General features: G+C 48.8%; 1 protein-coding gene and 1 long non-coding RNA gene across 16 annotated transcripts in view; one reads left to right on the top strand and one right to left on the bottom strand.

The window, feature by feature from the left end:
• The window catches only part of Pacsin2 (protein kinase C and casein kinase substrate in neurons 2), an 89,004-nt gene extending 64,819 nt beyond the window's left edge, over positions 1-24,185 (top strand). For 5 of the 14 annotated variants that reach the window (XM_011245633.3, XM_006520981.3, XM_006520983.4 and 2 more), the window contains 10 exons: positions 7,135-7,291; positions 9,134-9,369; positions 11,122-11,277; positions 12,955-13,130; positions 14,685-14,805; positions 16,164-16,169; positions 17,909-18,030; positions 19,986-20,108; positions 20,597-20,793; positions 22,062-23,670. In XM_011245633.3, coding sequence (XP_011243935.1) covers positions 7,135-7,291; positions 9,134-9,369; positions 11,122-11,277; positions 12,955-13,130; positions 14,685-14,805; positions 16,164-16,169; positions 17,909-18,030; positions 19,986-20,108; positions 20,597-20,793; positions 22,062-22,174 — 1,407 coding nt within the window. In that variant the 3' untranslated portion in view covers positions 22,175-23,670. Of the gene's footprint in view, positions 1-7,134; positions 7,292-9,133; positions 9,370-11,121; positions 11,278-12,954; positions 13,131-14,684; positions 14,806-16,163; positions 16,170-17,908; positions 18,031-19,985; positions 20,109-20,596; positions 20,794-22,061 lie in introns of all 14 variants that reach the window. The other 9 variants (NM_001159509.1, NM_001159510.1, NM_011862.3 and 6 more) reach the window with 5 other exon arrangements.
• Positions 7,290-14,113, bottom strand: Gm41368. Of its 2 annotated transcripts, XR_875509.2 has the most exons (4): positions 12,862-14,113; positions 8,718-8,814; positions 8,050-8,170; positions 7,290-7,651 (listed from the first exon to the last, which is right to left on the bottom strand). It is a non-coding gene; the product is annotated as a predicted gene, 41368 (long non-coding RNA). The 2 variants fall into 2 exon arrangements; XR_003951512.1 differs by lacking the exons at positions 7,290-7,651; positions 8,050-8,170 and having other exon boundaries at positions 8,703-8,814; positions 12,862-14,108.
• Positions 24,186-24,846: the final 661 nt, after the last annotated feature.

Genomic DNA, 24,846 nt, shown 5'->3' with positions numbered 1-24,846 from the left:
AGAAAGACTAGACTATTCTGCAGTCCTTCAAGCCTTACTGAGATACTGTGGGCTTGTGATAAAATAGTCAAGCCCTGGATGTCGCCAAAGATTTTGTAGGCTGCAGCAAGGGGTCAGCAAAGCCCTCCTCCTGGCTTGTGCTCTCATTTGCCTTCTTGCAGTATGGAAGCTGAGGAGTGGGTTGCTCCTCATGGATGTGCTGGCTAGTTTTATGTCACCTAGACACAAGCTAAAATCATCGGAGAGGGGGAATCTTAAGAATCCTTAAGAATGCCTCCATAAGATTGGGCTGTATGTATTTTCTTGCACACTGAGCTTCTAAATGAGAAGTGTGGTATACCATGCCCAGAGGTCAGACCACTGAACTCTGCAGTAGCATGAGTAGCCAGTAGCCGGCTTGTGGATGGAGGAGTCCGCACTCTTCACATCTCCTTTACTGTGTTTCTTCCTGGTGGTCTGAGTACTCACTATCTGATCTGAGTGATGTGCTAAGCAATCACAGTCATACATAGGCTTCCTCTCTATAAGTGGCTCACGTTTAATAAAGCCCATGCTGTCCCCTGAAACCATCTCTGGAGAGCTTATCTCTGCACCTTTTACTGACCCATGGTCATTGCTGTCTTTGAGGAGATGCCCTGGAAACAAAAGCAGTTTGGGAGACATGAGTACATAGGGTAACGGGATCCCCTGGTTTAAAAAGCAAAACTGGGCGCAGAATGGTTAATTTGGCTTTGGGTCAAAGAGCAACTCAAATGCAGGTGGTAAAGTGCCTGCTAAAAGAGAAAGGAATTAAAGTACACATGCCTGAGTAGAGAAGTTTTGGTCTGAGATCCTACAGATAAATCTTTGGTTTCCTGTAGTTTTGATTTAGAGCTTTGAATAATGCATTGAGGAAAAAAAGAAGATCCGGCTTCCTTGCCTGAACCTTTCTAGCCTATTATTACAGCCGTAATTGGGTGCCTGGGGGAGGGCTGCAGTAAAGCACTGTAGACTTTCCGAGATAAAGATAAGGTCAGTGATTAAAAACAACTAAGAAGAAATCAAGATGGCACTAGTAGGAATTTTTGCCACAAAAGAGGACACTTGCAGCAAGAAGTCCTCGGCACTCTTCCTTATATCCTTCCTTGAGTGCACTGCTTGAACGCTGTAGCCTAAAAAAAAGTGACGAATCTCAGCTGCCACATTTAGATCCTTTTTCATGGCTTTGTGCTAGTCATGATGATTGCTGGCCAAATGAGCAACCCAAAGTCTCTCCTTTTCCAGTGAAATTAAATTCTACCCAGCAAAGACATTTAGACATTATCCGCATGACCTTGAAATATTCAGCAGTTTCGGGCCGTAGTGAGAATTTTATTTTCTTTAAAAAACACAGAAATACTATCTATATTTTCACTTTAATCCCAGGTGTAGGATGTGGGGCTGCTTCAGACTGTCTGCAGCACCTGACTGTGGTTTCCCTCATTCTCTACCAGAGGAGTGATGCCAGCTGCAGATTGTTTCTGATTGTGTGACTATGGAATTCTGGGGACTTTTTTCAGAAGATATATAAATGCTAGGGCCCAAATTGGGGTTGCTGGTTGGTTGCTATTGGTCACAGTTTGTTAAGTAGTCATGCACAAAGAAGAAACAACAAGAAGAAATTAGATATCCTGACAGCAAAGATCAAACTTGCCTCTAGGAACTCGACATCCCTAATCATCAGGAAGTAGTCTAAAGATAACATCACCCCCTTTCCCCTCTATTCTTTTTTTCCCTTCTCTCAAGTAATGGATGATTGGATCCTGGCATGTCAAAAAATAGGGACTCAGACATACACAGCCATTGTTGTTGCAGAAGCTCTTGCGGCAGCCCTAAAGTCTAATTAGGAGTCACTTCCTGAGCCCATAAAAATTCATTTGAAAACCGATGAACTTGTTTGGTGGAGCAGTGGCCTTTAAAGAGCAACTGCAGCGTGTTCAGGAATTAGAAGACCAGAAACACCTGAGACATACTCCCTATTTTTGTCATTCAAAAAAAAAAAAAAAAAAAAGTAAAGGAAAGTGGAAAGTATTATAAGACTTAACAGTCATTAATTTACAGCAATCATTCTTTGTTTCAAGCTAGTATTTTTGGCTTTCCAGGAAGACTGGATAATCACTACCCTCCAGGGAAGCCCATTTAAGTTTTAAGACAAATCACCAGAAAGAGCTTTTTTCCTGTTAGTTCAAACCCTATACCTGGCCCGGATATAATATTCACTGATGCCAGTTCCCATGGAGGAATGGCTTACATAGTACTCCCTACCTAAGAGTTTAAATTTTGAATCACTCTAGGGAGAGCTCTACAACATTTAGAGTTGAAAATTACACTCAAAGCCATAAAAGACAGTCTTCAGCCTCTTAACTTGTGACAGTTGTTTACTGTGCTCATCTGATTCCTCGATTACCTGCTGCTTTCCTAAAGACTAAAATTGTGTCTTCCTTTGATTTTCATACCTTAGCTTTGCAAGCTGTATTGCAACAGCACAAGATTCTATCTTTATATGGACTATCAGAGCCCATCATTCTCTTCCAAGAATGCTAAATAAAGGAAACGCTCTTGCTGCTGAACCGTCTCAGCTTTTAGTGGCCTTCCTGGGGTAGGATGCAGTGAGCGCACGGTTGCTTTCAGGAGTCTGCACAGTCCTTAAGCACCATTTTTTCCCCCTGCTCTAACTCCTCCAAACAGAACAGATTTTTTTTGCTTGGCTCTAATGTCTGTGCCCCATTTCTCCTTTTAGGACCTTTAGCAGGGTCAATCCCCAGGGGCATTGTGGCAAATGGATGTCATGCATATCCCCTTGTTCAGTCAGCATGAATGTTCCTGTCATGGTAGACACTTCAGTCTCCTTATGGCCACACCGATGGTGGGGGAGAAGATCTCTGGGAGCATTGCTCACTAGAGTGCTCTGTGAGGGCAGGAGGGACCCTGCTCACCTCTCCTTCAGCTTTAAACAGTTTTGTCGCCAATGAAAATGCATACATTAATGACATTTCTTATAATCCCAAGGCCAAACAGTAATGGAGTGTGCGCACAAACAACCCAGAGAGCAGATTGGCAGAGGGGGGAGGTGTGGATCTGAATAAGGCTCGCCCTTAACATCGTATTAACATGACATTACTTACTTTAAATTAATAATAAAAAAAAAGACAAGGGAATTTTAAATACTACAGCTCATAAACACTGGGCACTGAGTCAGGACCTGCAAGGTTAGCTTTGGTGACCTGGAAAGGCATAATAACAGGAAAATGCCAATCACAAGCGCCACTACTTACCATTGGGAGAGGTTTCCCTGGTGTTTTTCCAGAAAACGGACTGCAGCCCACCTCTACTCCCTCCCGGCTCACAGACCCCGGACAGCGGGGAGCAGCAGTAAAGCAGATGAAACCGAGCAGCCACAAGTCGGCAGCAGGCACCTACCTACCCTGCTCATGTGTTCCCTCACTTCACTGACTCTAATGCCGGGGCTGAAAATGATTAGGTATTGGTACCTAAGCCTCTCTTGTTAGCAGAGGTGGAGGGCAAAGGACCTTGTCCTCAGCTGTTTGTTAATGGCTCCAACAAGATAAAATTCTAAAAATTGGAATGATACTACTCCCATACCCAGATACCCTCTTTGCTTTCATAATTCTTATAATCTATTTACCTATGTTATTATCTCTTTAGTTGTAATGTATCGGTTGGCATAGTCCACTCATTGACTTGGAAGCTCTGTTCTTAGGAAAGCAGAATGATATGGAGGTCAGAACTGTAGGAGAAAATTCAGTCATGACCAGGCAACCAGTCTTTTTGGCACATTGCGCTTCTAAGTAAGAAGTGTGGCACACTGAGCATGCCCTAGAAGTCAGACCCCTGAGTTCTGAAGTAGCATGAGTAGCTGCTAGCTTATCTCTGTGTCCTTACTGATCATACGCATTGCTGTCTTGTCACAGGGTACCCCAGTAACGATGGCATTTTCTTAATTGGTGATTGATGGAGGATGGCCTAGCCCATTGAGAATGGTGCCATCCATGGGCAGGTGGTCCTGGGTGCTGTAAGAAAGCAGGCTGAGCAAGCCGTGGAGAGCACGGTGCTGCTTCCTGGCGTCTGCATCAGCTCCTGACTCCAGGCTCCTGTTTGAGTTCCTGTCCTAACTGCTTTAGATTCTGAACTGTGAAGTGGAACTGGGAGTGGAATAAACTCTTTCCTCCCCACGTTGTTTTGGTCATGGTGTTTCATCACAGCAATGGTGACCTTAAGAAAATAGAATTGCCATCTGCCAACATGCTTATTCTTCTGGACTGTTGATAGGAAGGCTTCCAGGGTTGAGAACTTTGTGAATAAAAGGCTCTAGGCTACTTCAGTATCTATGATGGGAAGAATCCTAGCAACTTCTCAGCCTTCTCTCTTTTCAAGTGGAATGAGAATCCAGATGTAGCTACCATCCAGATTAGACTCTGAGATGACGTTATGGGTGCCCAGTCTATGGGCATGGAGGACAGAGGGTAATGACACTGTTTTGTGTGTAGCCGATGTCCACTGGCTTGAATTGCAGTATAGACGTCAGAGGAGTGGTGCAGTGCATGGTTTATGCTGTGTGGATCCTGCCCTCCTGCCCCAAGCCTTCCAGGAGCCCGAGGTCCTTCACTCTTACCTCACGTCTGCAGGCCAGCTCTGACTACCTGAGAAGTGTTCCTTTCCAAAACTATGTTATTCGCCTGGCCATGAAGTCCCATCAGGCTAATGTAGTGACACTGACGCCACTCTGCCTTACATAGCCCTTGGCACACAGGAGATGTTTATTAAATATTTGTGGGTGGCAAGAAGGAGTTGCCAGAATGTCAGATGCTGAGAATTAGGAATGCCTCACTGTCTACTTGGAGCTGGCTGGCTAGTGTCAGAGGCGGACACAGCTCATTTCAAGATTCCAGAACCATTGCAGGGCCTCTGGAGTTCACCTAAGCTGCTTCTCCCTCCTTCCCTGGGTGGACAAGATGAAGAACTAGCCAGAAAAGAACTTAGATCCATATCATGCAACTTCTGAGATGTGCAGCTGGTGGGAGGAGCCCAGGCTGCAGTGTGAACCTCTCGGACACATAAGTGCTCTGTGTTCACCCCACCCCCCAGCTCCAGAGTCAGAAACGCCGAGGAGAGACCGGTCTACACCACATGCTTTGTGTTATTCCTCGGGAATGTGGTGGAAGAAAGAGGCCCAAGAGAACCTAGGGGCTTGAACACAAAGTCAGAGGGCCTTTTAGTTAGTTACTGTCACCACCTGCAGAGCTGTAATTTAAGCGCACACCCCCAAAGCCTGTTGGTCCGTCATTCCTTGCGTCTTCCAAGCCAGCAGAGAAGGTGCTGCAGCTTGTAGACATCCTCTGCCAGTATTGGGTCAGACATTTGAGTTCCAGAACATGGACTTGCCTGGAGGGACGTTGCCAGCCTTCTGCTGACAGATGCTTTCCTCTTCCAGGGATGAGAGGGAGCAGGTGTGGTTCTTGAGCCTTCATTATGAGTGTAAAGTGTCAAGTTGTCTTAGTAGCTTACAGATGTGGGCTTCCTGGGATGACACTGCACTGGGATACAGTGGAGACAGGCATGGGCACTGGCCCTGCTCTGCAGCCCCTTATCCTCCCTGATTGACCCAGAGGAGCCTATGGGTCATGGTTGGTCATAACTCTTCATAAGATGGGAACACTAATATTCCCACCCAGTAACAGTGCATGAGGTGGTATGTCACAATGGGACTGTCACTCCCTACCTGGCAAAACACAAATATTGTGATGCAGCTTACAGTGATAGGATGTGTGACACTTGTGGCTAAGAGAGTCTAGTCCAGCTAAGGACCAAGACCAGCGTGCCTGAGAATCTGTGGCTATGGGTTCTCTGTTGGCAAGGGTTCATGCGACCCCTAGCTCGAGCATTTGCCAGGACTCAGGTTGGAGGAATAAGTTCCGGCAGCGGAGGGGTGCAGGTGATGCCAGTGCTGGCAGTTGGACTCCCCAGAGTCTGAGTGGCCAGAGAGGTGCCTATGGGGACGACTGGCTGAGCCATTTCTCAAGCAAGGTACAGTGGGCCAGGCAGTGCAGGTCCCGCTCTGCACCTCTCTCTCTCCCGATCCTGCTCATTCACCTCCCTGCAGTGGTACAGATTTTATTGTCGTGTTTCCGAAGCTGTTTATCCCTGCTTCATGTATAAGCATTTGCGATTTATATAAACAGTTTCTAGTTTGTGGTGAGGCTACTCTGACCCACACATCTGCCTTCTAGTCCGTTACTGTGCCACCCATCCCTGTTTTTCTCCAGGGAATAGTCTCCTGTCTGCTTGGGACACAGGTTATTAGCCTGAAACCAAATTGTTGGTTGGACCAAAGGTTCAGGTGTATGGGTTCCTAATGACTTCAGTACCTCCTGGTTGTTGAGAACAGTCTTGTCTTCCACTATTTTATCCAGTAAGAGCCTTCGTCCTGCTCTGCCCTGAGCTTGAGATTTTTCTCTCTGCGGTGTGCTAGCCTATGGTGTAAAGAGCTCCCCGGGTGCTCCATTGTGTTTTTGCGTTCCTTTTCCCATCTACCCTTGCAGTAGCCCTGTCTTTCTCACCATGGTGGTTAGGACTTAGTAGAAGATTTTAAAATTAAGCCCCTTGCAGATTTTCAAAAAAATGTGTGTGTATTGGTGTTTGTGTGTGTGTTGGTAGGTAGATAGATATGTAGGTAAGCAGGTAGGCTTGTGTACTGTAGTATAGGTGCCCACAGGGGCCAAACGGGATCCTCCTGGAGCTGTAGCTAGTCAATTGTGAGCCACCTAACATAAGAGCTGAGAACTGAACTTGGTCTTCTGGAAAGAGCTCCTGACAGCTGATCTGTCTCTCCAGCACCCCCTGTTGATTTTAGACATAATAGTTAGGAGACAGTGGTTATAGTGTGCAGTTGTTCAGGATGTCTGTTTCTGAACAGAAATCTGTTTGGTGGGATGGCAGGTGTGCACTCAGGTAGCTCTGACATGTGGAATGCCACCTGACCTTGCAGACTTGTGGCTCTGCCGCATATAGCAGCAACAGACAGGCTAGCCATGCTGGAGGGTCTAGCCCGTGGACGCCATGCTGAGCCCTGCCTCTCAGCATAGCTCTGTCTCACAGGTTGGGAACTACAAACGGACTGTGAAGCGGATTGACGATGGCCACCGCCTGTGTGGTGACCTCATGAACTGTCTGCATGAGCGGGCACGCATCGAGAAGGCGTATGCACAGCAGCTCACTGAGTGGGCCCGACGCTGGAGGCAGCTGGTAGAGAAGGGTAAGTAAGCCCAGGCATGGCACCAGCTACCCACTTGCCAGGGACCCTTGAGTTACTCACAAGTGGGCCAGGAGTGCATCTTGCAGCTCCTGGGGCTGTGGGGTGTTTGTTTGTTTGTTTAGTTGGGTTTCTGTGGTTTGGGTTTTTGGTTTTTTTGTGGAGGAAGGCAGCACAGTGCCTGTCACCTGGTAAGCACAGGCTGCATGAGCTTCTGTCCCCTTTCCTTGATGACACCAAACTGCCAGTGGCAAAGATCCCTGGTCTCCTGTTGCAGTGCTCCTTTGTCATCCACAGGAGAGTGACAGCTACTGAGGGCCTGAGGATGCCGTAGGATGACCATTTCCTCAGCAGAAAGGAAGTCTGTTGTACAGGAGGAAAGAGAGGAGAGAGAAACTGCACAGGCCCACATAGTCTGGATGTGTGGGGACACTGTCAGTTCATTCCCTTCTAGTTCTAATTCCCCAAGGCTCAGGAGAAACACTCTCAATCAGGACTGTCACTTTGGATAAGGGGTCTGGATAGGAAGGAGAAGAACAAAGCCAACAGAGAACCAGGTGGAAACCAGCTGGGCCATTGAATACTCACAGAAACCTGCAGTCTTTGTTCCCATGACAGAGAGGAGTGGGGCTTGGGCCAGCAGAAAATTGACTCTTTGGGTCTTCCCTAACACCCCTGGGACTACAAAATGTCCTCTGTTCCTTTTCCATTGACACTCCTCTGGGCCCACTGCTCATGGGAGTGAATAAAGGTAAGCTCACCTTGAGAGAGGTCACTCAGTCATGGAGTGTCGTTGGAGCAAGCAAATTCTTGGTTGAGAGGTGGGTCATTCACTTCAGAGCGTTCTCCCTTTTCTGGCTATCTTTAAACAAACTGAGATCTCTAAATGGAGGAAGCATTTTTTTTTTAAGATTTGGAGGGAGCAGGGAAGCTGGCTTAGGTGGCAAGCATCTGCCATGCAAATAGCCTGGTCACCAACTCCTTACTACATAAAAGTCGGGCTGGGGAAACTGCTCAGTGCTTAAAAGCGCTGGTTGCTCTTTCAGAGGATGGGATTTTGTCACCAGCACATGGCAGCTCAAAACCACCTGCAATTCCAGGGGAGCCAGTATCCTCTTCTAGCCTTCACGGATGCCAGATATGCGCACAGTGCATGCATGCATATAAATGCGTGCACACACACACACACACACGTTTAAAATAAAAATAAATCTCTTTAAAAAGCCAAGCACAGGCCGGGTGTGGTGGCGCATGCTTTTAATCCCAGCACTCGGGAGGCAGAGGCAGGCGGATTTCTGAGTTCGAGGCCAGCCTGGTCTACAGAGTGAGTTCCAGGACAGCCAGGGCTATACAGAGAAACCCTGTCTTGAAAAAAAAAAACAACAAACAAACAAACAAACAAACAAAAGCCAAGCACAGCATTGCAAACCTGTAATCTCAGTTCAATGAAACAGAGACTAGAGGATCCTGAGCAGTTGCTGGCCAACCTGTGTAGCTGAATCCATGAACTTCAGGTTTCATGTGATCTGTATGTAAAAAGAGAGGTGATTAAGGAAGATTAACATGAGCCTTGGCCTCCACAGAAAATGTGTATGCACATCACATGTACATTCATTCACACATGTGCATGGAAAAATATGCATATTAGGTGTACATGCTCTCACATGAACACATTCCACACATGTACATGGACACCCATATGCATGTACACACACACAAGGGCTCAAAGGCTTTAGAAAAACCATTGTCTGCAGCCCGGGTTGCTTCCAGGTAGACAGCTGTGAGGGTCACAGGTAATCCTGCTGCTGGCAGAAGGTAAGTTAACACACTTTTCTCCTGTGACAGGACCACAGTATGGGACCGTGGAGAAGGCCTGGATAGCTGTCATGTCTGAAGCAGAGAGGGTGAGTGAACTGCACCTGGAAGTGAAGGCATCACTGATGAATGAAGACTTTGAGAAGATCAAGAACTGGCAGAAGGAAGCCTTTCACAAGCAGATGATGGGAGGCTTCAAGGAGACCAAAGAAGCAGAGGATGGCTTTCGGAAGGCCCAGAAGCCCTGGGCCAAGAAGCTGAAAGAGGTACCCCCCTCCCTCCCTCCGCCTTCTTACTGACCCTAGTGTGTGTGTCTCTCAGGGAGGCTTCTCCACTGACAGGCCTCCTTCCTGCACTTGGCCCAGGAGAGCAGAGCTGGTAGAGAACAGGCCATCCCTGGGCCCGAAACCCTGCTTTCTGTGCTTTCTCTACATTGAATCCATACCAGCCCATACATCTCTCTGCAGCCTGGGGAATTGTCTGTTTCAGAGATGGAGACCTTTGGACTAATATAAAGGATTAGTTCAAAAATCATCTTTTTCCTTAGGTGGCTTTTCTCCCAAATTAGCATACAACACAGACACCACTATTCAAAACTCGTTAAGTCCCATGTAGCCTTGACTGGTGGAAGTCATGGGCCACTCTGGCCTCAGCATGCTCACCTCATCCTGTGTGTGGCGTGACCCCCACCTTTCACTGGGATGCCACCCGTCCACCTTTCCAGGAGGAGCTCTGCCTTCCTCAGAGTCATCTGTGTGTGTGTATGCCGCCATCTTTGCTTGCTCTCCCTTTCTCTGTCTTCCTTTTCCCACCTCTCCTTTCACTTTGCCTGCCCTGAGCCTTCATAAGTGAAACTGTCTTCCCTCCCTGCGTCCTCCCTGCACACTTCTTTCTCCTAGAGTGAAATCTATGGCTTGGGTCAAATGAGATGTCACTGTTAAGTATGCATATATCTCTGAGGGAGGAAGGGCAGGACAGCCATGGGGAAGAGGGGAGAGGGTGTAAAGTAGCCGTTAGCCCCAGGGAGCCAGGCACCGCTGCTGATACTTGGAAGGGCTGAGCTAGGATTAGCATCTAAACCAATGTTTCTCAACCTGAGGGTTGTGACCCCTTTGGGGTTTGATTAACCTTTTCACAGGAGACACCTAAGACCATCGGAAAACATAGATATTTACTTTGCAATTCATAACAGCAGCAAAATTATAGTTAAGAAGTAACCAGCAAAAATAATTTTATGGTTGGGGTCACCACAGCATGAGGAACTGTATTAAAGGGTTGCAGCATTGGGAAAGTTGAGAATCCCTGATGTAAGTGCTTGACTTTGGAGACCAGTTTAGACAATGTATCATGCTTTGTCACACAAGTCCTTGGGAATTGTAACCTAATCCCTAGCAGCCTGCCTTTTACTCATGGGCGAGATCATCCCCACCCCAGCCTCTCTGTTTGTTTGTTTGTCTGTCTGTTTGTTTGAGACAGGGCTTCTCTGAGTAACAGCCTTTGCTGTCCTGGAACTCTCTAAACCAGGCTGTACTACTACACCTTTCAAGGTTTTTTCGGTTTCTGTTTAATTTGGTTTTGGTTTTGGTTTTGGTTTTGGTTTTTTGGAGCATCCATGTCTTGGCTGTCCTGACATGCTTTTCCTTAGGTGTTTACACCTCTGTCTTTCACTCCAAGCACTCTCAGGGGTCTTTTCCCTACCATTCTCTATAGAATTCTGTTCTTGCGCTTCTGGTGTTACCATTATATCTCAACTTGCTTTCCTCCATAGCACACAGCCCCTTCTAATTTACTCTAACATTTAATCAATCATGCCTGCATTTGGCCACCTAATTCAAATCCACAAATGAAGTCCTGGGCTGATGGCTGTCCTGTGTCCTCAGTGCCTAGAACCACATGTGGATAGAGATTTACACAGTGAGAGGCCTTGCCAGTTGTTCCAGGGATGAAGCAGAGACATTTGTGTAAGTCTGAAGGTCTGAACTTGCAACCCGCTACACTGAGAAAGTACTCTCCTGTAGGTGGAAGCGGCAAAGAAGGCGCACCACACAGCGTGCAAAGAGGAGAAGCTGGCCATCTCCCGGGAAGCCAACAGCAAGGCAGATCCATCCCTCAACCCTGAGCAGCTGAAGAAACTGCAAGACAAGATAGAAAAATGCAAACAGGACGTTCTAAAGGTAAACGGGTCTGGGGGTCCTGGGAGCCCTTCTGCTCTGCTGGGAGGAGAGTGCTTCGATGAGATGACACGAACATGGCTTCGTCAGAACACTTTATAATCTGATATGTCCCACTAGTTAGTATAGGATGGTCCCAGGATCACAAGAAGTAAATACTAATTGGAATCTTGTCATTTACAAGTTCCTGGGGGCTGGGCTTCTCTGCTCCCCTTTGCCACTGCTCTATAAGTGATGGCCCAGGGCCCACCTCCCTGCCTATGGTCTGTCCAGCCTGCGTCTACAGGAGCAGATGGAGTGAGATCACAGCAGGCTGGGTCCCCACAGGACTTAAGGCTGGCAGGTACAAGGGCTGGGCTGGTTGTGTGGTGGCATTCCTGCCTTATGAATAAGGAGCCAAGGTCATGGAGGATAAGTAACAGGCTGCTCTGTAATGTGAGAGCAGCGATTCTGACTCCAGAGTCTGCTCCTTGCACTGCCATTTTTTCTCCACCATACATACCTAGCAAGGGGAAATACCATCTCCATAAGGGTCTCTGGCACCAGTAGCCCCCAACCCAGTTGGGGTCAGGAACTGGGGAGCTCTGAAAACAGCCTCAGATGAGGGATCTGGGCCTCCGTGCTAGATAGCAGTGGGTACTTGAGTTCATGAAGCATAAGGCCTTGGGAACACCAGAAGGCATTGCTAGAACCGCAGGAATCTGCTGCCCACGAAGGTGCTTAGAGAAAAGATAGAGGACACCAAGGACCAAGCAGAGTCATCACTATTCAGAAAACCCCAATGGCTTATCAGAGATGCTGTGCCCCTGACGTAAACCTCCTCTCTGATGAATACTGAAAGAGACATTTCTGGTCTAGCCAGGAAGAGAGTCTGTGAGCAAGAGCTGGTGCTAGCTTGCTGCCTCTCCAGCATTCTAGGCATTCACAGATCATTCAGGTTCTGAGGTCACTGGACGACCACCCAAGAAGGGGAAGTCAGCACTACAAGTTTCTGCCTCCCTGACACACAGGATACAGCCTCAATAATTTAGTCAAGCTAGAAGTGGGGGAATCCAGTAAGTCGAACATATAGAAAGGGGCCTCTGAGCCTGAGTCCTGGGTTAGATGGAGTACATTTGGTGCCCCAGTGTGAGAAGACAGAAATTGTTCTAGTGGCCAGAGTACCTTCCCTGGAAGAATATGCGTGTATGCATGTGTTCCTGTACGCAGAGTTAAAAGTAGTTTCCAACATACCATAACTCTCTTTTTAGTTCTCAGGGCACTCAGGTAGTCGGTTCTTTTTCTTGTATAGAATACCTGAGAAACAGCTAGGAATAGAAAAGCCTATCTTGCTTCAGTTTCAGAGACTTCAGGTAGAGCTGCTTAGGCTCTGTTGTTATAGACGCTCAAGTTAGAGCACCATGACAGTGGGAGCATGTGGTAGAGAAGACGGAAACAGACAGGGAGGAAGGATTCAAGAGACATGATCTCTGAGACCTACTTCCTCAAACTGGGCCCTGCCTTAATAATCCATCCAGTATGAGTTTTGTTAGAGCCCTTATAAGCCAATCAGTAGCCCATCTGAATACTGGGGTGACCGTCTCTTACCTCTGTCTATGGGGGAGGAGAGAGCCACACGGCCTATGCAGTAAACAAAAGTGAGATGGAAACAAACGTCTGTCTGTGGCATTGTCAACCCAGACCAAGGACAAGTATGAGAAGTCCCTGAAGGAGCTTGATCAGACCACACCCCAGTACATGGAGAACATGGAGCAGGTGTTCGAGCAGTGCCAGCAGTTTGAAGAGAAGCGCCTGCGCTTCTTCCGGGAGGTTCTGCTGGAGGTTCAGAAGCACTTGGATCTGTCCAATGTGGCTAGGTAAGTTCCCCCAGCAAAAGCCAGCAGTGTCAGTCACAGGAGCCTGGTGTCAATAGACTAAGGTAATGCCTAGCTGCAGCGCAGTCATGGAAGGCTTGAGCAGGGCGGGCAGGGTGGGCTCGATGCTCTCAGCTCCAAATGGGTCTGGCACTGTCTCTCTCCTCTGGTGCCACAGCCAGCCCTGGCCAGACCCAGCACTCTAGAAATCCATCTGGGCTGATGCAGCACCACCCAGGCCGCATGTCTTCTGCACCCAGAACAGTGCTTGGTAGACCTCTTCATGAAGCCTTCTCATCCCTGCTGCCTGATTGACCTTGACAGTTTGGTGGCTGAAGGTCCTGGGAAGACCAGAACAGTGAGACAGTGTGCCTACATCAGGAGGGACCCAGAGAGCAATCCATGTCCTACATCCATCTGGGAGAACCCTTGAGAAATGAATGTCAGGTCAAAGCTTGCTGTCAGTAGAAAATGGCATGTCCCTTGTCTCTTTAAGATGATGGAAGCAGCCACCGCAAGATGTTCTGTTGTCATTCATTTCATCTCTGTGACAGTCTGGAGAGTAGACAGCATTGTCCTTGTCATGCTGATGAAGAAACTGAGGAGGGTTGGGACTGTGCTCTGCTCTTCTCTGAGTGAGACAGCCTCTACTCCATTTGTACTTGGCCTGTAACAAAGGCCAGAATCAGTACAATTTGTCTCTATGATCTGAGCCACCCATGGGGAGGGTGACACATGTGTAGTCACCAATAGGGCTGTTGTAACAGAATCTGGGTGTCAGCAGGGAAGCTCATCACTCAGTTCTAGAAGACAGAAGTCATAAACCAAGGTGTGGCCACACTCCCCATGAAGGCTCCAGGCAGATCCTTCCTGCCGGGGTCCTCAGCTTCCTGGACATCTGGTCACTGGGCCACTCTACTGACCCTGCTTTAAGTTGTTCACCTCTATAAGGCTGCTTCAGCAGAGCTCACATCCTTCAGCTGTTGTATTTGGAGAACACAGTTCCATCCTTAAATATGTCCAAGTATGTCCACATAGCAGAGAAGGAAACAGAGGCTCAAAAAAGAGCCACCTACAGAGAGAATAAGTGAGATACCAGGTCCAGCCAAGACCCATGTTCTTGGCCCCAGGCGGCTGAGCTAGGTCTTGTACTTCTGCCCTCCTCCCATCACACTGCCTTCCACATGGGGAGGAAACCCTCCAGCCCCTGAGAGAAATGGAGGGGGCACCCTGACATTCTGCTCTAATGGCTTCTTCCTCAACATGACCTGATTCCGTGGGACTGCACAGCTCTACCCACACAGCACAACATGATCTGACGACAATGCAGGCGAGTGTCAGTGTGCCTCCTGTTTGTTGGTGGTCCCAGGTTCTAGAGGATGGTTGTCTGCATCTGTGCATGTGATGGCCAGGAAATGGTGTTCTTCATCTATGGGAAACAGACATGTGCAGGCTCCAAAGACGATCATGCAGGCTCCAGGGGCTGCTGTGCCGTTGCTTTGAGGAATGGTGGCTGACCCTGTCTTTTATAGAGCTGTCATTCTGTCTCTGATTTAGCTATAAAACCATTTACCGGGAGCTGGAGCAGAGCATCAAAGCAGCAGATGCGGTAGAGGACCTGAGGTGGTTCCGGGCTAACCATGGGCCAGGCATGGCTATGAACTGGCCACAGTTTGAGGTAAGGAGGCTGTGTGCCTACAACTCTGTTCACCTACGATTGGGAACTGAGACCTCTGCCCCTCTACTTGAGCTACAAATGTTGTTCTCACTCCCTGCTTTGTATATTTAATTGTCCTGACGGGTGTCTAGTGTCCCAGGCACTGTATCTAAATGCCTTCAGCTACCGTCACTTAGCATTGGTATTCCCTTCTTGCCCTAGACCAAAACCAAAAAAACAAAACCCCAAAAGCCAAATTGTGTTTATCCCACCGTACAGGGTGTCCCAGAAATGAAGTGGCCTTCAGTCTCCAGGCCTTCTATTGGGCCCCAGTGGGGCCGGTATCAATGAGCTGCTTTTCTTCACCATTTTCTGGGTGCTTTTTCCTGCCTTGGGCTGTAAATATTCAGATTTGTGGGCTGTGCAGTGTCTTTATGCTAAAATCTAAGGGCCTTGGGATCTTGAGGTTAGGGCTTGCTCGCCAGGCTCACCCAGTTCCCTGACTGCGATGTAGAAGGTAGTGGCCAAGAGTACCACCAGCCTTGTTCCCTGAACATAGGCATTCTGTGCTCCTCATTCACTGGGTGTGCTATGAGCCCCCACCCTGTAAATGCTGAGAAGAGTCCTCCAAGCCAGACAGATGCCTCCAGCAAGGCCTTATGGCTTTTCTGGCCTGACAGTAAACAGAGCCTGGGCTGCATCTGACCTTACGCTGTAGCAGCTATGGGACTGGAGCAAGCAGGTATCCCTTGTGTGGCTTAGTTTTTTCCATGTTAAAGTATGAATAGCAACCCAGAGTTATTGCAGGGCATCAGCTGATCAATGCTGGGTTATCACACAGACCTGGGCTCCGCACAAGTTCCACAGTTCCTACTGCTGCATCAGTCCTCACTCCACATTATGTTCTCTGGAAATTCCTGATTTCTCTAACTGGCAGGAGCTCCATATACCCATCAGGAGTCTGCGGAACAGGGGGGACCCCAGGAGACACTGGGGTCCAGGGCCCTTCCTAGTGGAAGGGGCCATAGAGGAAATGGTCCTTGCCTTGGCACAGCATACTGGGAAGGAGGATCCTGAGTGCCATCTTAGGATAGCTTGGCTTCAGCTTCCAACCTGCATGCTACCTAGTGTGGCTCAGGGCACCATGTGCATGATACTCTGCTGCCTCCTTCAGAGCGCCTGCTATACCAACAAGGGGAACTGTGGAAAAGCCTGGCCAGGGCTCTCCCTCCAGGAAGTCACGGAGTCTGTGGGCTCCTCTCTGTGGGCCCCTGGCTGGGAAGCAGCCCTCCTATGTTCCCTGTGTTCACATTGATAGCTGTTACCAGGTTGTGTCTGACTTTCTCTAATGAAGTTGTTTTCATTTTTCATGCCACAAGGATGAAGTAAGTTCCTATTTTGTGACTAACTCATGGATCACCAAGCTTCCTTCTGCATGTAGACAGCCCACTCAGTCCCCTGTCTGTACTGCCCCCAGTTCTGTCGCAGAGAGATTGACATTAGCCCTTCCTTCCAAAGTTCCTGGTGCTGATCCCACCAATCCCCAAGAGCTGCCCTGTTAAGAGTCCATCTATATTTAGAGGTCCTCTGGGGAACTTGAGGTTCCAACTGAGTCTTAGCCCACTTATTTCCATCAGCACAGTCATTAATAGACGTGATGACTTGGGCTGAGATCCACGGCCCAAGACTGTAGAGAGCTCAGTTTTTCTTGGCCTCTCTATTTTCTCATCTGACAAGTCAAAAGCTAGGCTTAATGCCAATCTACGATGACTTGTTACCCCGATATTTTGTAAGAGGGAACACAGCTGTGCCCCAGGTGCATTAGATTTAAATTAAATTTGTGTTTGTAAGGGAGGATGGAGGGAGAGGAGAGAGGGAGTGTGAAGTCAGAAGACAGCTCTGTAGAGCTGGTACTGTTCTTCCATCTTTACATGGGGTCTGGGGCTTGAACTCAGGTTGTCTCCCGTTTGAGGAGTGTGCTTTTACCTGACTAGTCATCTTATTGATTATAATAATATTTGTTTGATAAATGGAGATTTAAGGTAAGAACTCATTAAGGATAACACATGGTATTTTCCTGGAAAATCAAGACCTAGCACTTTCCAACTATGTACTTCAACAGTTGATGACAGCTTCTTGTTGGGAAAACAGAAACCCTTTGAGGACATTGTTGTAATAAATCTCCAACCCCAAAAATCCCTTGTAAAGAACACACAACTCAGCTGCATGCCTAAGTCGGGCAGATGTACCACTACACTGCTCTGTTCCCAGCTACGAGATCCCTTGCTACTGTGGCTTCTCCAGCCAGCACTTGGGAAGCAGAGGCAGAGGCAGTCTCAGCCAGGCTTCCCACAGGACTGGACTGGCTTAAGACCACAAGAGCCAATGCTGGCACAAGGAGGATGGACCTTAAGAGCCATGGTTGAGCAAGCAATGGGATTAGAAGGCTCTCCAGGACTGTAATAAAAGACTGTAAGTGGGCTGGAGAGATGGCTCAGCGGCTAAGAGTACCGACTGCTCTTCCTAGAGGTCCTGAGTTCAGTTCCCAGCAACCACATGGTGGCTCACAACCATCTATAGTGAGATCTGGTGCCCTCTTCTGATGTGTCTGAACACAGCTACAATATACTCATATACATTAAATAAATTTTTTTTAAAGTCAGGATATAAAGAAAAATAAATGTCCTTTGACCAAAACAAGTTATTTATAAAACAGAAACAAACAAAAAGACAGTAAGCATCATCAGCCATGATGCAGTGTTTCTGGGATGGGAGCTGAGGAGATGGATGTGTGGTTTGTGTGTTGTTGAGAGTAGAACCCATGACCTTATGAATGCTAGGTAGACACTCTACTACTGAACTATATCCCCAGCCCTCAGACCTAGTTCTGTTGTCACCAATATGTCCTATAAAGTCTGCTGTTTTGGGTTATATGGGTGCCAACCACCATAACCTTTAGGTCTAAGAGGCAGCTTGAAGTTTGCTGGGAAACCGGAGAGCAGGGGCCACAAGGCTAAGTGTTGCAATGGCACCGGGTGGGTGGGGCTGGCTGAGCAGGTGTTTTGGACCACTGTGGTTCCCCAGAAATGAACTTCCCATTTCCTTCCGGTGGCGCCTTGCCCAGGAGTGGTCTGCAGATCTGAATCGAACTCTCAGCCGGAGAGAGAAGAAGAAGGCTGTTGACGGTGTCACCCTAACAGGGATCAACCAGACAGGTGACCAGTCTGGACAGAACAAGCCTGGCAGGTGAGCCTCAGTCACAGCTTCAGTGGAAACGGACTATCTTCTCAGAGATGAGAACATCTGCAGGGCCTGGGATGCCATCCGCCTGGGCATTTGGATGATTCCCAAATATTCTAGGGACTCCGTGAGCTCTGGGTGGGTGGAGCCCATCTCTCTATTCTCTTTCTGCTCATGCTGGAGCTCCTGAAAAATGCAGAGAAGAAGCCTTTTGCACATCGTGCCTGACCTGGTAAGGGAGGTGCTGGTGTTAGCTGCTTGTGTTCATTCCTATGGGGCAGCCCTGGGTAGACACAGCCGATAGAGACATATTAGTGAGATCATCCAATGGGGACTTCTTTGTGCAGGTGCCAGGACAGTGGGGGATGGTCAGATGTCCCCTTACTTAGTGTTAGTTATTTCTGAGTAAGCTGGGAGTGTAACTCAGCAGCAGATCAACATTTGCCTGGCAAGTCAAGGCCCTGGGTTCAGGCCCAGCACTCTGAACAGAGCACCCCTTGTCTTCAAGACTCTGACTTCATGGTCTAAAAAAGCTTGTGGATAAAACAAATACCAACTATGGTCATTAGAACATTCTGGAAAGTGTATGCTGTAGAGGCCTCCATGCTTAGATAATGGTCACCTTAGCTCAGGTTCTAGTGACATGCTTATGGCCCAGGCACTAAGCCCCTACCATCCCTGGCTTCCCAGTCACACAAAGCTGGTCCTGCTCAGCTACTATGCTTTAGAGGCTCTGCAGAAAGCTGTGTTGAGACCCCAACCTCAGAACCAAGTGGTCCTCCTGCTGTGCTTAAGCCTAGAGATTGGATGGAAGGAACTGGGACTCCGGAGGTCCTGTGGACTAGTAACCAGTTAACTAGTAACTAGTTAGCCAGAGAGAGTGTACCAGTTCAATACTCAGCACCAAGACCCTCCAAAGTCATCGAGAATGGGGAGCTTAGGAGTGCAGAGGGTCTGCTAGTGTAAAACACACTGCCTATCCATGAACAGCCAGGCAGGGTCGCCCTGGCATCTGAGGGGTTTCCCATCCTCACCTGCTTGGCTCTGGGGTGGTAGCTGCTCAGTTTAAGGATGCTGCTGGCCAAAGCCATGGCCACTGATGTAGGTGGCAGTTGTTGCTGAGAGAGCCCAGTGGTCCTCAACCTTCCTAATGTTGTGATTCATTAATACAGTTCCTCATGGTGTGATGGTCCCAACCATGAAATTATTTTCATTGCTTCTTCATAACTGTAATTTTGCTACTTTTATGAATCATAATGAAAATATCTGTGTTTTCTAATAGTCTTAAGCAACCCTTGTGAAAGAATCATTTGACACACGTACAAAGGGGTCATTACCCACAGATTGAGTACTGCTGGCCTTGGGTGACTCTTTCTTATGCTCTTCTTGTGGTGGCTCCCTGACAGTAGTGTTCTGCACCCGGCAGCCCCTCATCCCTCTCCATAGGACCCCGTGTTAACACTGGTGTGGGAGGAAATTGGCAAAGTTACAAGAATGATTTGACTCCAGAGCACTAGAGGACCCTTCTGTGCAGCAAGCTTTAGTTCTGAATGCGGAAACCCCAGCACCAGGAGCTGGCCAGTGACCTATTTAGTAGTTAGAAGGGTCACCACAGAGCTGGGGAGTACCCTGCTCCATAGATACAGTCTTCCTGTGGCTGCTGCTTCCCATCCATCTGTCTCACTGGCTAAGCCTTGTGTGGAAATGAGGGGCTAGGGGACTGGAGAACCCTGAAACAGGAAGTACTTGTGCACGTGTGCTGAACAGTTAACTTAGAGTTGATCAAGGTGTATTGACTTGTCGACATATAGCCACATGTCTGACTAAAATAATCTTCCATCAACACCCTTCTCCTCTCATCGGAAGAGGAGCCGCTATAACCCTAGAGATACTGTCTTCCTCAGCAGGGCCTTTAGTGGGCCCCCAGCTGTGGTCCCTGAAAGCTCTCTTTCTCCCCATAGCAACCTTAGTGTCCCGAGCAACCCCGCCCAGTCCACGCAGTTACAGTCCAGCTACAACCCCTTCGAGGACGAGGACGACACGGGCAGCAGCATCAGTGAGAAGGAGGACATTAAGGCCAAAAAGTTGGTGAACACACACTTCTCTCTGGCTTCCACCTCGCTCTCTGTGTCTCCTCTCTCTATCCAGGGGTCTCTTGGGGTCTCACTCCTCAGCACTTCAGCAATGCATGGGTCCTGCAGGACCTGGGCACATTCCAGACCTGGTGGGACAGTGTCGGGCCTCTCCACGTCTCTGGGAGGGCACAGCTAACACTCTTCAGTTGCTTTTTCTCTCTGCCCTGTGTTAACCCTTTAAGGCCTGAGCAGCAGCACTACAGGAAGGCAGGCAGGCAGTATAAACCAGGGACCTGCAGGCGTGGGTACAGCTCTATCTGCAGGCACTACTCTGGGATATTCGTAGCCTGCAGCTTCTCTTGAGAGCTCAGGATGAGTGTGGATGGCATGAAGGCTCTGAGGGGCCTGGCTGCACCTGCCTGTGGGGCAAGAACTCTGGGTGGGGACCATTCTCTGTCAGTCATATGCTAAGAGCCTCATGTCACCCCCTGTTGCAGTGTCAGCAGCTATGAGAAGACTCAGACTTACCCCACTGACTGGTCTGATGATGAGTCTAACAACCCTTTCTCCTCCACGGATGCCAACGGGGATTCGAACCCATTTGATGAGGACACGACCTCAGGAACAGAAGTGCGAGTTCGGGCCCTCTATGACTATGAGGGGCAGGAACATGATGAGCTGAGCTTCAAGGCTGGTAGGTAACCTCTCTAAATCCCCTCCTGGGAATCAAGGCCAGCCTGCTGAGGGAACTTGTCTTTTGTTTTTGAAGTCAAGTTCTTGCTGGTTCCATGTGAGAGTCTTCACTTCAGCACCTTTCCCGTACCAGGTTTTGCATGTCCTGATCCTGTCCCAGCCAGGAAGATGGCAGTGTGCTGTTCATGTTAGGGCCTGGTGAAAGCCAGCTCTGTCCATCCCTGACTTGTGCTTTGTTAGCCAGTGCCCTTCCTTCACTGTCGGTCACCCACTGTTAGTACCTTTGTAGGCATCCCATGTGCTGTCAGTTACATTAAGAGCTCTGTGTTCTCATGCTTACTCATCAGCCTGTCTCTCTAACACAGTAGTCAATATCGCAGCCACCAAGCCATGTAGCTGCAATATTTCTGGGTTGCCTCAATGTCAGCTCTTTGTCTCTGCTCCCCTAGTCATAAGCATCTCACCAGAAGCCGTGCTTACAGTTTAGCCTGTCACTAGAAGCAAGATTATAAGAACAGTAATGACTAGTGTGTCCTTCAAAGGCTTTGGGGGCTAGTTAGGGTGCCATCACTGGTCCCAAACTCTGGCCTTCCTCTTGGCTGTTTAGCTTGGGTGTCTCATGTGCCTACTAACTTTCTTGTTCATCCTCTTCAGTGCTGCAGACTTCAATGTGCTAATCTTTTTAGACCTGCCCTCTGTCTTCACTGTGAACCAAGGCCATTTCCACCAGGGCCCTTTCCCTTCCTGCCTGCAGAGTGAGCTCCTGTGTTGTGACTCTCTGCTCCTCATATGTTAGCATCTGCTGGTCTCCTTGTCTGCAGATAGAAGTGTCTAGTGAGCAGATATGTTGGCCCCGGTCTCTGCCAGGCCAGTAGTGGCTCAAAGTCCCAGAAACACCTTGAGCCACCGCACAGAATGAAAACATGGGGCATGTTGCCGAGCAGAGCAGCCTAGGACACATGGGGTAGGCACAAGGCTTGAACCTGGAACGGTTCTAGCCTGGACTGCTGCTTGCTCCAGGGTTGCTCTGAGGGCTGCCATCTTCAGATCACAGTGACCTCTGTGTCAGAAGCTTTGAATACAAATTAGTAGTGAATATCCAGGGTCCTGCCTTACCTTCAGGAGGACGCCTGTCCCTCTGCCCTGGAGACCTTCTGTGGATCCTTCTAGAAGCATGTTTCATATCCACATGGGATTTGTATGCACAGATGACTTGCTGTGGTCAGTGTTGCCCCCTGTCACTAAGGCCACCCTCTTTTTGTCTTGCAGGGGATGAACTGACCAAGATAGAGGATGAAGATGAACAGGGTTGGTGCAAGGGACGTTTAGACAGCGGCCAGGTTGGCCTATACCCAGCCAACTATGTCGAGGCTATCCAGTGACAGCCCATGGGCAGGCTGGCGGAGAGACGGAAATGGGCAGTTCAGGAGCTCCGTTAGCCTTGGCCTGGGCAGTGACACCTCTAGTGCCCCCAGCAGCCATGTAGGCATCCACTCCACCTGCAAAAGACGATGGCTCTGTTGTTCTTGGCTTCCTGGTGTGCTTTGAAGGCAGATGAGCTGGTGATTTCATTGGGCACTTGGCCCTTTTCCAAGCACATCTGGGCAGATATAGACACAGGAAGATAGGGTCCAACAGCGAGAGCCAGGCCCCTCCCCACCCCCACCAGCTCTCTCTATCATGGATCTGCACCTTCTCGCCCTTGTCTCTCCTGAGTCATGACGGGTCATACTGATTCTTGTTCCACTGATGATTTTCTCTGATGAGGTCCTATCTGCAAGGTCAATGAGCAGACTTACATGCCATCTTCTGAGTAAAGAGTTTGAGGTTTTAATTTAAAGGCAATGTACAGCTATACTTTTTTATATGCTCTTCCAGTCAGTTAAATTATGGCCTACACTGATCTGAGATGTTCTCCACGTGAGCTGTCTTCATTTCTCTGTGCTATGTCCAGATGTGGGGTTGCTGCAGCCGGGGTTCTATGGCAAGTGCCAGTTGCAGGGCTAACCTTGTGCAACGTTCCCCAACACTTCCACATACAGAAATTATTTTCACTCTATCCCTGCTTCAGTTTTTGCAGATTAACAGTTCTATTAGTGATTTGGAAAGTTAACAGTAAGAAGACTAACTTTTCAAAACAGTTGCATCTGTAGATTAAGATGCTTTACATTAGACCGTTGTGTCTCGATGTATATCTGTATATATTATTTGATAATCAGAAAATCTATAGAGTTCACCCACTGTTGAATGAGAGCTGGTGGCTTCTGACAGCAGATCTGGTCAACTGCTTGAAGCCCATGGCATTGAAGCACAGGCACGGCTGGTTAACGGTGCCCACCCAGTTAGGATGTGGCTCTGGCCTCTGAGTGGAGCTGCTGGGAAGACTGATTCTCATTGGCCTGGGCTCCAAGCTCATGACCGAGCACTGGAAAAGCTCCTAGGACTTGGTAGTAATCGTAGACTTCACAGTCCCTGTGTCACTCACTGGAGAGCTAGAGGGAGGGGTTCGACACCCTCCACCACACACACACACACACACACACACACACACACAAGTTCCTCCAGTTGCCCTTGTCCTCAGGTGCAGTGGGACTGTTGTGAGCCCCAGGGATGGGCACAAAGAGGACTTTTATTTTGTTAGCTCGGACAGTGCAGTGGTGCACATCAGCAACTTGTATTTCTTCGGTGTTTGGCACGAGCACTGTCTCGCTGTGGCTGTGTGTCATGAGAACTTACCAGCAGAAATCCTTGTTCCTAAGCTACAGAATGACCAAAAGCTGTCAAGTCCTTAATGTTTAGAAACTCCTTAAAATGTATAGTATTTTAGAACAACAACAACAAAACTCAATAAACAGTTGATCTTGTGTGTTTGACAGTCCCTTTGCCTTGCATCCACCCTCATGTTCACACAGCTGATAGACCTGTCTCCTTGGGGGTGTACCAGCTTTGAAACTGGGCAAGATCCAGTTCATAGGATCCCTTCTCGGGACCATGTCTCAGTTCCTGCACCAGAGGCTGGGGACTTGGGGCACCTTGGGCATCCCTGAGGAGGGCATCCCTGGTGCCACCCTCTCTCCCCTGACCAACAACCGCTCCTCCCCAAACCTGCGTGTGTTGACCTTTATGTGCCACTGTTCTGTTTTCTCAAGCTGATGATCTCTGGGTGTAATGTGATCAATGCAGGTCCCAGCTGGTCCTGCTCGCACAAAGAACCTCCAAGGATCTTGCCTCCTATTGGGATCAGCTAAGGAGATAAAGCCAGTGCGGTAGCCCTGACCAGTCCCGGTGAACGGACTGCTGCTGCTGCTGCTGCTGCTGCTGCTGCTGCTGCTGCTGCTGCTGCTGCTGCTGCTGCTGCTCTTCAACACTAGTAAAGCTTCTCTCTGGCCTTCCTGCAGTGTCACTTTGCTCAGCAGAAGCAGAGCCTGAGTCTTTGTCCTTTACTCTCTTTGTGTGTCCTCTTTGGGTCCTTTGGGTGTCCTCTGCCCTGCCAGTTTCTGAGCAGTACTTGAGCCTTACCCGCAGGCCACCCGTTGTCTGGGTGGGCGGGCACTGGCTTCTGCCTCTATCTGCTCCAAGCAGCAGAGAGAAAACAAAGTGGGAGAAGGCAGAGGCAGATCTGCCCTCAGCTGACAAGCTGAAAAGTGGGGATATATCTTGAATACCACAGTAAGACTGGGTGTAGGCTGGGGCACCAGGCCAGGTCCTCTTAACACTCCTCTGGCCTGCCGCTGGGTGGCAGGCTGGAGTTAATAGAAAAAAAGGTTTTAGAAGCTGGGCAGGTCAGTGATTTGCCTGGGGCTCTCTGAGCAGACCATAGTCAAAACCCAGCTCTCCTTGCTGTCCTGGGGGCTAGAAGTAGGATGAAATGACCACTCCTGCACGGTCCTTTCTCAACATCTCTATTCAAATAAGGAAGCTTGAGGGTCCTGTACAGCCCTTTTGTTATCTCCTACCCTTCCCTGGAGGTTAAATACAGGAAGCTCACTGTGCACAGTGGCCTCAGTTTTCATAGGAGGATGGGGGTAGGGCACCATAAAACACTACAAGTCCT

The sequence above is a fragment of the Mus musculus genome, chromosome 15 (assembly GCF_000001635.26).
Source record: "Mus musculus strain C57BL/6J chromosome 15, GRCm38.p6 C57BL/6J".
Classification (NCBI taxonomy): Eukaryota; Metazoa; Chordata; class Mammalia; order Rodentia; family Muridae; genus Mus; species Mus musculus.
Note: the sequence above shows the minus strand (reverse complement) of the source record. Positions and strands in the feature narration are given on the sequence as shown.